Consider the following 11,243-nt stretch of genomic DNA (forward strand, 5'->3'; position numbering starts at 1 on the left):
TATTTTAGGAAATATGAAAAAGGCAGAATATTATATTTCCCTGGATGAGAAATATGAGAAGCATATTTTACAGACAAAGCAGCTCCCACCTTCCTGCCCCCCACCCTTTGTCAATGGGCCATTAAGGCCTGGGCCAGTCTACTCTACATAACAAAGATCTACCTCCTTCAGGCAGAGCCATAGTAGGAATTGCCAAAGATAGGATTAGCCCTCTACACAATAGCAGCAGAAACCACATGTGACCTGGGAAGCACATGTGAGCATCAGCCAGCAAGGCCCCCATCCCCTGGGAGTCTGACAACCAATCAGGATACTCTTTCAGGGCCCCAAGAAATGCAGAGCCAGAGAGAGCATAAAAACCCGAGGATTTACTGTATCTGCCCTTTTCTGTTCAGGAACTCAAGCCATGTGATCCTGTCCACCATTAAACCATCTTTCCAAGCAGTCTCCATGTTTCCAGTGTCTGTTTCCCCACTTGGAGCAGAACCTAGAAGGATGTTTCTTCCAACACTGGGGAAGACTGAGGGTAAAAGAAGAACTGGACGACAGAAAATGAGGTGGATGGAGTCACTGAAGCAGTAGGCGTGAGCTTAAATGGATTCCAGAGGATGGTAGAGGACAGGAAGACCTGGAGGAACATTGTCCATGAGGTCGCAATGAGTCGGACACGACTTTGCAACTAACAACAACAAACAGCAGAAAACAGCAGTCAAGAACGCTCACCAATTCAATACAAAACAGGCTCGCTCATACTGACAGGCCCCGGGCTTGATGGAAAAGTCCAGTTTTTGATGCCTTGCTGTGTCAGTTGACATTAGAGCATTAGACTAGGCTAGGGCAACTGAAACTTTGTGACATAGATAAATTTACAAATAAAAAACACATATAAAAGATAATTATGCCTTTGAGTTATATTCAAATCCCACAGTTTTCTTGGAAACAACCCAGAAATGGTATCTCTCATTTCTATTAGTGAATTTTAACTGTGCTGCTTCCTACTGAGGCAGTGAAGACCACAAAAGGAATCATATTGACACCCAATTAAGCTGTTTTTTTAAAAAACCCAACAATATTTTCTCTCCCTTCCTCCCGCTCTCTCTCTCTCTCATTTTTAGATGAAAACAAATATAAAATAAATAAATAAACTATCTTCCTCAGAATAATCCTTGTTCACTGCTACTCAGTTTCTACAGTTTGTCTTGTAATCTATCTGAGTGCTATCACAAACTTTTTGGCTCCATTCTTTTTCTCTTCCTCCAAGCTAATGTGGAAAAAAAACGGTGAAGGAAAAAGAAGTCAAGCAGAACATGACAGTCAAAGTGGAAAAATATCAGAGTTTTTTCAACAGCCTCCATGGAGATTTAGGTTAGTATAATGATTCTACGTTTCAGAAATCATTCAGACTATCAATAAAATTAGTGAATATTTAGATCCTAATCTGCGATATAAGGATATTTGCAATCCTTATATAGACCACAACTGCGATATAAGGATATTTGCAAGAGGGATCTAAAGGCCTTGGGAATGGACATTAATGACTGGGAAACCTTGACTTCTGATCATTCAGCTTGGAGGCTAAAGACGCAGCATGGCCTTCTCCAATTCGAAGAGACACTTGTTCGGCAGGCTGAGGCAAAGAGGCAGTCCTGGAACCAGCAAAATCTGGGGGCTGGGCAGGGGACAGAATGTATCTGTCCTCAGTGTGGAAGGGATTGCCACTCTCGAATTGGCCTTTTTAGTCACATCAAATGCTATTTCAGGACCTCTCTCCAGAGCACAATACCATAATCTTTTGAGACTGAAGGTTGCCAATGATGAATCTTGTTTTTAGACCTTGAACTCTTGTAGCTATTAATTGATACATAAGAACCTTCCCACCATTTGAATTCATTCAAGGCTGTTTCGGTCTTGAACTACATGTCATTATGTTTTTCTTCTGAAGTTTTATGTCTTCCCTGAATTATTACTCATTTCTAAAGAATGTCATATAAACAGAATTAAAAATATACATCAACTAGCTTGGTTCAGATGACATAGTACAGAAATCTATGGTTATAAGCCATACTTATCTTTAGGACAAATCAATGGGTGTGAACAGGGGTGGGTTCTAAAATTTTTTACTACTGGTTCTGTGGGTGTGGCTTATTTTGTGGGCGTGGTTTGATGGTCATGTGACAATTCTTTAGGATTTAGCAGAGGTACTGGTCTACCAGGCTTTTAACTGCTTGCAGAGCTGTACCGGTCTACCCATTTGTTTTTGGAGCGTCCTGGTCTACCCATTTGTTTTTCAAGTGTCCTGGTCTACCCATTCATTCTTGGAGCGTCCTGGTCTACACATTTGTTTTTGGAGGCACCGGTCTACTCATTTGTTTTTGGAGGCACCAGTCTACCACCACACTGCCTTTTAACACTGATCAGCTGTAGGGCGGCCCTTTGAAGCCCCGCAGCAAGAGTTTAAAAAGTTTTTTTTCCTTCTAGCCATCAGCTGGGACTCAGGAGGCAGCGAATAGATTGGGGGTGGGGCCAAATAAAAGGTAAGAATAAAGTGGGCGGGGCAGGAGGGCCCAGCTCCCGAACAAAGAGAACCGGTTTGGTGATGTCATATCGTCACCGCTACTGGCTCGACGGAACCAGGCCGAACCAGGAGGAACCCACCACTGGGTGTGAACATGCCAATGGAACACATGTCTTCTTCCTCTTCCACTACCATCCAAATCTCTTAGAAGGTTGCTTAGTTAACTTGAGGTATGCAAGTGCAGGAGAAAGTCCTGTTTCTATGAACCAAAGTAACTAGACAGATGTGGCCTAAAGGAAGCCTAACATTGCACTGTGTCTCAAATATTGTGATTACTGAAGCATTCCTGAATGACTGATGATTTCCACCAACATCCCCTACATTCCCTATTGTCAGGAAACAATATGAAGTGCTATATATGTTTCAATAATCTTCTATTCAGGTAGTCCTTGACTTACAAACATTCATTTAGTGACCATTTGAAGTTACAGCGGCATTAAAAAAAGTCACATGACTGGTTTTGACACAACCGTTGCAGCATCCCCGTGATCACATGATCAAAATTCAGTTGCTTGACAACTAGCATGTATTTATGAAGATGTCCTGGAGTCATGTGGTAACTTTTTGCACCCCTCTGACAAGCAAAGCCAATTTACATAACAACCGTGTTACTAACGTAACAACTGCAGTGATTCACTTAACAACTGTGGGAAGAAAGGTCATAAAATGAGGCAAAAGTCACTTAACTCTCTTCTTGGCAATGGAAATTTTGGCCTCAATTGTAACCATAAGTAAAGGACTATCTACACTGAACAAGAATGGAGTTTGCAGAAATACATTCAGAGGATGCGTGGAATGCATACTGTATATGTAGGACCAGATGAAGATTACTGAGCTCAGTACAAAAGTGTATACAACTTAAGCAAATGCACTTAATTAGAGAGTTTCATATGGCTGAAAATTTGTACCAGACTGGCCTGTATGAGCCAATCTTCTAAAGGGAAGATTCTGTGCCACAAATAAGAGCTCTGGGTTTCTTTGGTACTCAATTGTAAAGCAACTTCTGTCCTGAGGCAAATTTAAATTGCTCCCAGTGGTCACGCTGTCAATGTTCGAAAGGATATGCTGACATTAGAGAATGAACTCAAGAAAAAAAAGGTCATGCAATTGCAAAAGTGAAAAGTGTGTGTGACTGGGGGGAGGGGCGGGGGGGTGAGGAGTTGGAGACTTTACATCCGATTTTGATAGGATTCAAGACCATAGACAAATCTAGGCATTCTAAGCCTAACTCAAATGTAAGTTCCTGTGTTCAAAATTTCAGGTATATTTTCATGGCACTGGAAAGCAAACAGAGAAAAAATAACAAATGAATATGTATGAACGATTGCTGAGATTCTTAAGAAGCAGAGTGTTCTGCTAAAGTTACAAAAGTGTTGTTTTTTAAAAAAATTGTTTATATGCTTGCTGCTCTATCCTGGGCTTGGCAAGGCATTTAATTGAATAAATCAAGTTGCCTATTTCTAAGACATCGCCGCCTTAAACAGATTTTAAAATAGTGTGGTAATTAACCCATTCTAATTTTATGTTTCTTTCCTTCACACAGCCATAGTCAGGCCCTTTACAAAGATCACAATACCTCATAACATTTCAGTTTGTTGAGATGTTTGAATCAAGTACCATAATTGTTCGTTACTACACAGAAGGAAACTAGTTGAGATAGAGAAATTTTACCATGAACAAACTTTGAGGCCTACTACCTTATTTCCCCCAAAATAAGACTTCCCTGATAATAAGCCCAATCGGGCTTTTGAGCGTATGGCAATAAGACCAAACACTTATTTCAGGGTTCAAAAAAATATAAGACAGGGTCTTATTTTCGGGAAAACACAATAAACATGGCTCAGACAGGATGAAACCACAATACAATACTTGTGGAACAGAAACAGCCAAACCAGCAATAACTCTAATGACATATTGAGAAACTCACAGATGGGAGATAGGAAGCGAAGAGCTTTTTTTAGTTCTTTCTATTATTTTTAATTTCCATGTGGGTATTGTTCTCGCTGACAGGTATCAGCCCTATTCATTAGGCTTACTTTTGCGGTGTAATTATGGGTGTGCTTTTAATTGACCCAGGCTTAGAACTGGAAAAGCATTCAGGACATTTGAGCTGTGAAGAACACTACTTGAAAGAAATCAAAATCTCTGCTTGATACCAGTAAGTTCCCTTTCCAAAGCAATCTTCTGAAGACCCCCCAGGCAGATACATTTGGGAAGATTGAGCCACTTTGTTAGTCAGCAACAGAAGTGTTATAGCATTTACCCAGCCACCGATTTCTTAGTGTGACAAGATCTTAATTATAAAGGCAACCTCCCTGGTTGCTCTCCATTTGGTTTAAGCCCTTTAGACAATAACTGGGGTCAAAGCTTGAGCCTTGTTTGCAAATTAAGAGATTAAGGAAAGCTAAAATGATTTACTGCCCCATTCTCCTAATTCTGGGATGATGATACTTTCCCCAATTTTTTTTTTAAGCAGAAAGTTAATCTTAAAAGAATATCCTCTCTAGAACAATATTGACTGCAGCTGGGCTGGTTTTTTGACTCAAAAAAAAGTCAGATGGATAGGTCAGATGGATTTTCCTCCACGATCCCACATCTGTTCCAAAGAAGACAGGCGCTCAACCCATAACATGAGGGTGGGTCAGAAAAGTCCTGCAAAAGGGCGGACATAAGGAATGCAAATTTGAAGTATGACAGGGGAGAGCAAGTGCATCTGCAGAATGAGGTCATATTAATTTTCTTAATTCAATTATTTATACATTCTCTTTATTTCATCCTGAATTGTGGTGATAAATCCATAATATAGCTCATCTTCAGACCAAAGAAGTTAAAGTAAAGGACACATAGACAAAATCTGTCCTACTGCATTACTTAATCTGAAGCAGCTGTTCTTCTAGTACTGAAGTTGTAAAACCAGCAACAGGATAATCCCAATTAAATGTGAATTAGAAAGATGAAAAATTCCATTTCTTAACTACAAAGTACAAGTACCAAAAGGCAATTAAAGTGTAATTGGCACTGGAAAATACGAGCCTGTTAGATCCAACATATAGCGTGCATTTATGTTTGTTTTATGTATTTTAGAAACTGCACTTCTCCCTTACAGATTTAACTTTGGGTGGTATACAAACAAAATGTTAAAAACTGAACATAAAATAAAATTAAAATAGAAACAAAAATAGTAGAATTCAACCATAAAAGGTAATTAAAAGGCAGGGAAGGAGCCTTCAGGGCACAAACAAGACCCACAGGAGCCATATGTTCCTTTTTGAACCCCAAATGAACTGGTAGATTCAAGTCTTCAGATATTTTTGAAAGGTCAAGAGAATGGGGGCCCACCTCACCTTTGGAGAAAGTATATTCCAAAGGGCATAATGTGTATAATGTAGGCTTCTTCAAGTGATGCCCCACCCCAATGGCCATTGGGAATTCATTGGGAATTCTGGCTCCAGAAGAGACTTCTCCATCCAAGATTCACTTGCTTGTCTCAACAAGGGATATGTTTAAAATAGTTCATGCAATGCTACCTCTTGGACATTATTCAGGACATGATTAAGGATGGTATATATAATACTTTGCACCCGAGAGACCAAATCATTGAGTTTGTTTGAACCCTTCCCTAACTAGACCCCTTACTGTTTCTGTCATCCATGTACAGTAGTTCTTCTGGAGAAGCTGATACCGAAGGAATTGCACTCTGCACATCAATGTTTCTCAACTCTTTTTCTTCCTTCTTTTAAAAATTATGGTGGAACCCCAAAACAGTTTATGTTCGTATAGGTTATATTTATCAATATTTACCATATGAAAAATTAAAAAAACAATGCATTCACTGCACTTCTGCTTCTCACAATGGTGTGATGGGATTTTAATACTGTTATTATTTTTCAGCATATGCTAGTAAATGATTTTTTTTTCCTGGAACCCTGAAAGAAGCTTTCATGAAACCCTGAGAGAAGTCAACACTATAGTCCACACTCCTAGGACTGCACCTTAAGAAACACTGCTGTACATGTTTAGAAGCCTGTTTCTATGTATTATTTACAGTTACAAATGTTTTTAAGAAGAAATCAAGGTATCGAAACCCCATCTGATGAAATCAGCGGTCTTGGTCCCCAGAGATAGAAAATAACTTGCCCAAGGCCCAGAAAACTTTGTAGTTCCTAAAGTCAGAGGTGTCTATAATCACATCACAGATCAACTTTCAGTGACCTGGCCTCTTCCAGATTTGTTACACTACCTGGGGAAAGTTTCTACTATAAACAGGAAGGTATCAAAGGGCACAGCAACAAGAGAGTTGTTTTAAGTTTACACACAAACCAGACTGTTGTGATTACCGCTGAGTCCCAACAGCGGTCCAAGGGAATCAGACAGCATATTTCCTGCCAATCCTACCCAAAGAGTTGGACCTTCTCCACGCAAAATGTTTCTCCGTGCGCTTTCCTTGAAAAGCCCGGGTAGCTTTCTGTTGCCAACCAATTGGGCCAAATTTTTTTTTAAAAAAAATAAAAAAGAGCCTGAGTGGCACAGCAGACTAATGCAGACTAATGCTACTGTTAAAGGTAGTATTTAGCTTCCAGCTGCCTGCAATTACTGCGAGTTCAATTCTCACCAGGCTCAAGGTTGACTCAGCCTTCCATCCTTTCTAAGGTAGGTAAAATGAGGACCCGGTTTGTGGGGGCAATAAGCTGACTTCGTATAAAATATACGAAAGTATGAAGGCTATTGCTTAACGCCTTGTAAGCCGCCCTGAGTCTCTGGAGAAGGGCGGCATATAAATCAAAAAAAAAAAACCTCCTTAAGCAAATTTGGTCGATTCCGCATCCTTTTCAACCCCCACCTTTCCCTTCTCTGACCTCAGAGAAGCCCGCAGCCAACTCATCCTGAAGTGGGTCACTTGGAACCCGGCTAAGACTTCCAAGTGGAATCCAAAAGCTTCCCTCCTTTCGGGTCTTCCGAAAGCGCGCAGCTTCCTTACCAGGGAGAGGACTTTGTAAGAGGGGTCCTTGTTTTTCCCTTTGAGCACCCCCGCCGTGGCCGCTTTCTCCGGCTCCTCCGACACCTCCAGAGCCGGCAGCATGGGCACCGCGGCTGAACTTGGCGGCTCTGCCCCGTCCGGGCGGAAGCTTTTCCCTTGGCCGTTAGCAGCGCCTTCGCTCGCCATCGTCCCCGCCGCGCCTCGACTCGATTGGACTGGATCTCCGCCTGCCGCAGCCTCGGTTTAATAAGCTGCTGTGAACCCACCTCTTCTGCTTCGGACTTTTGAAGACTCCGGATGCTTTGGTTTCCCGCCTTGGTTCTGCCTCCCCCGCCCACCCTACCCCACCCGCGCTCTCGGGGGATTTAGTGGGTTCCCATTTGCTTTGGCAGGCGGGCGTCTTCTCCAATGGGGTGGGTGGGAAGAGACAAGCTGTCCCTTTGCAAGAAACCGAATAGATGCGGCACCCTTAGCGTTACCAGCATTTGTACTAGAATTATTGTAGCATAGTTAGAAGGGGTAATCGCCTGACTGGAATATTAGAGGCTTAGCCGGAAGGTGTTTGGGGTTGTTTACGCGCGGGGTTGAAGGTCCAGCATTTCCCCTGTAATATTTTGTGTGTGTGTGTGTGTGTGTGGAGAGAAGAGAAGAGAAGAGAAGAGAAGAGAAGAGAAGAGAAGAGAAGAGAAGAGAAGAGAAGAGAAGAGAAGAGTGGAAGGAAAGTTGGGAGAGCAGCCGCCTTATTTACACAAATTTTCCAGAAGGCAAAGTCACCGCTTCATAGTCTAGACTGAAATGAAATCTATGTTCTGGAGGCTCACGAATGCTTAGTACTAATGGCTTGCTATCTTGGCAGTTCAAACATGAAATTTAACCACCCACCCCTTCAACTTTTTTGCTATAATCCTTTGGCCGGTTGAAGTAAAAAAAAAAATCCTCTGAAATCCCCTGTATGGATAAGGTCAGGCTGTCCTTTAGTTATAGGCAGCCATTGCCCAAGATGGTTTGTGTGGGTGTAGGTTTTCCTCTTCTAATTTTATTTACTTATTTGTAGACACAGAGCTGGAATCGTGTTCTGCTACTTCATTGCATTTTGTGTTATTCTCTCTCCTCCTTTTTCTAGATACAGTTGCCTAGCAATTGAACTCCTACAAGCTCAATTGTTTCTCAATCCATTCATGTTGAATTGTAATCATTTTACATTCAGCAAGCCGAATTGTTATATTTATTAATTAGATGTGGTACTCCACTGCTACCCAAAATACTCTTTGGTTCACATGCACCAGCCCTATAAATACAGTCATGGTAAAGGGAGATAAACACAAAACCAACTAATTACATGACCGTCGGTAAGGCTGATAGCATCAGCCCATCTCCTATAAAGCTCTCTGAAATAACTCAATTTTTAATAGCCTGCAGACAACCATTAAATCAATAAACCTAATATTAGAGTGGGAGCAAATCAAATTTTGTGGGAGGCTCTGCTATTAAAAAAAATGACTTGTGCAGGTTGGAAATGCTTAATATTTGCATGACAGAACATCAAGTTGTACCTAGGGCCAAAGACCAGACTGATAATAACAATATTTTTTTAAAAAAAATCCTGGATAAAAGCAATGGGAAATCACTTCCATATTATTTTTAGAAAGATTGTGACTAGTTCACTTGTCCGTAATCAAGTCCTTCCTGAAGTAGATATCTTTATATTTAAGCTGAGGTCTGAAATATCTTCACTGAAATGCAAGCTTTTACTTGTTTATAACCAATAGGCTGAAGATGGATATAATTTTGGTTTCTTCCATAGGCACCAACATTGTTTCAGGCACTTTTACATTTAAAAGCATTAAATTGCACTCAAGTGTCTAATTTGTTTTTTTTAATTTTTTTAATTAATAATACAAAATTAAAAAAACATTGGACATAGATATGACATCACTAATTCCAAACATCTTCCGTCACTTTACAGTAATATTAGTACTCATATAAACATATAGTTCTTAAGCTTTGTTCACTATTTAAGCATAATATGATATGATATTAATACTTTTCCCCTTATTTCTGTATATTTATTTATCTCTTAAATATACATTTATCTATAACAACATCTATATTTTTGTTCTAACACTATACATTTGTCTTGGCTACCCTCTTGTTATCTATCCAATCATAAAATTGTTCCCAGATTTTATAGTACTTAGTTTCGCTTTTATCCTTGAGTTCCAAAGTGAGTCTGTCCATTTCTGCGCAGTTAAAGATTTTCAGTAATGTTTCCTCTTCAGTTGGAATATCTTTCCATTTTTTAGCGAAGGCTATTCATGCCGCTGTGAGTATATGCAGTAATAAATAATTTGTATCTTTCTTATATTTTCTTTCTATAATTCCCAATAAGAAAAATTCCAGTTTGACCTCTATATCTATTAGCAAAATTTCTTCCAGCCAGTTCTTTAGTAAATTCCAAAATTTTTGCATCTTTGGGCATTCCCACCACATGTGGTAGTAATTCCCAAGGGTCTCTCCACACTTCCAGCATATCGAGGATTTCCCCTTATTCATTCATGCTAATCTTGGGGGGGGGGGAGTGCCACCTATAGAACATTTTATAGAGGTTTTCCTTGTAGGAAATTGCTAGTGTGATTTTTAAATTTAAAGTGTCTAATTCTTTATGTGTTAGCATTAGATGCACATTGCCATTTGTGCTATGCTTTACTAAATGACATGGAATGGACCAGTGGAGCACATTTAACAAACAAGATTTTTCTACAGTACAGAAAAAAAATCTCCCTGCAGCACCCCAGTAGTATTTGTCAGCCCTCACAGAGTTGGAAGGGCTGTTGAAAGTGAATGATCTTGTTACATTGGCATACCTTTGTTTTGACTCTCTCTACCAGTGGTTTTCTCCTACAGGAGAGATGTAAATACAGTTTTCCAGAGTACTGGCATCTTTTTTAAAACGTATTTTTAGCTAACATCCTGTTCACTCTTCCTCTATTTTTAAGTCACCTACAGTGTTATTTTCAGAAATGCATTTTACTTGAACTTCTTTCCCAAAGGTACTAAAAACAATGAAAGGAGAAAATATTTGTCTATGGCTGAAACTCTCTGAACTTTTGCAGATATTTCTAATGCCAGACATTTGGATTGTAGCTAATACAATTTGTTTTAGTTTTGGTATGTTACAAAATGACATTCCTGGATGTCCTGGATGAATATGCAGAATGTAAAGCTTTTTGAGTCAATACCGTCCAAAAATGTTCAGCATTCCAAACATACATTAAAGATAACAAAAAAAGCTTTCATTTTATAAATTGTTAATACTAGTTTACTATTGGCTTTGATGTTTTTACAGACATGGAATGGGGTTTTGCTCATGTTTACTTATCTGGAAGTAAGGTCTTTTAAACACTTTTAAACTTGTTACTCCATACATTTATTTCTCTATAAGTAGCACTGAGCACTGAAAAATTTGCTTGTGATGGGAGCACAGATTTATGTTTCTCTCTCTCTCTCTCTCTCTCCCTATCAATTGGAGATGATGAATAACATTAGGGATAGAGGTTGGAAATTTCTTAGTGGACAGTGGAATGATAAAAATGGATACAACAGCATCATGTATGAGATTTTGTAGGGATTTCTGGATTTTTTATTAAAAAAACACAGATCTTTGTTTGTTTGTTTCAAAGTGGTTTACTT

General features: G+C 39.6%; 1 protein-coding gene across 1 annotated transcript in view; it reads right to left on the bottom strand.

Moving 5' to 3' along the window:
- Positions 1-7,748, bottom strand: part of LOC139308832 (ectonucleotide pyrophosphatase/phosphodiesterase family member 1-like) — a 51,726-nt gene extending 43,978 nt beyond the window's left edge. The window contains exon 1 of the mRNA XM_070932707.1: positions 7,554-7,748. Within this exon, the coding sequence (XP_070788808.1) occupies positions 7,554-7,739 (186 nt within the window). The 5' untranslated portion in view covers positions 7,740-7,748. The remainder of the gene's footprint in view (positions 1-7,553) is intronic.
- Positions 7,749-11,243: the final 3,495 nt, after the last annotated feature.

The sequence above is a fragment of the Pituophis catenifer genome, unplaced genomic scaffold, assembly GCF_029215685.1.
Source record: "Pituophis catenifer annectens isolate HBS135680 unplaced genomic scaffold, rPitCat1.0.hap2 SCAF_1, whole genome shotgun sequence".
Lineage (NCBI taxonomy): Eukaryota > Metazoa > Chordata > Lepidosauria > Squamata > Colubridae > Pituophis > Pituophis catenifer.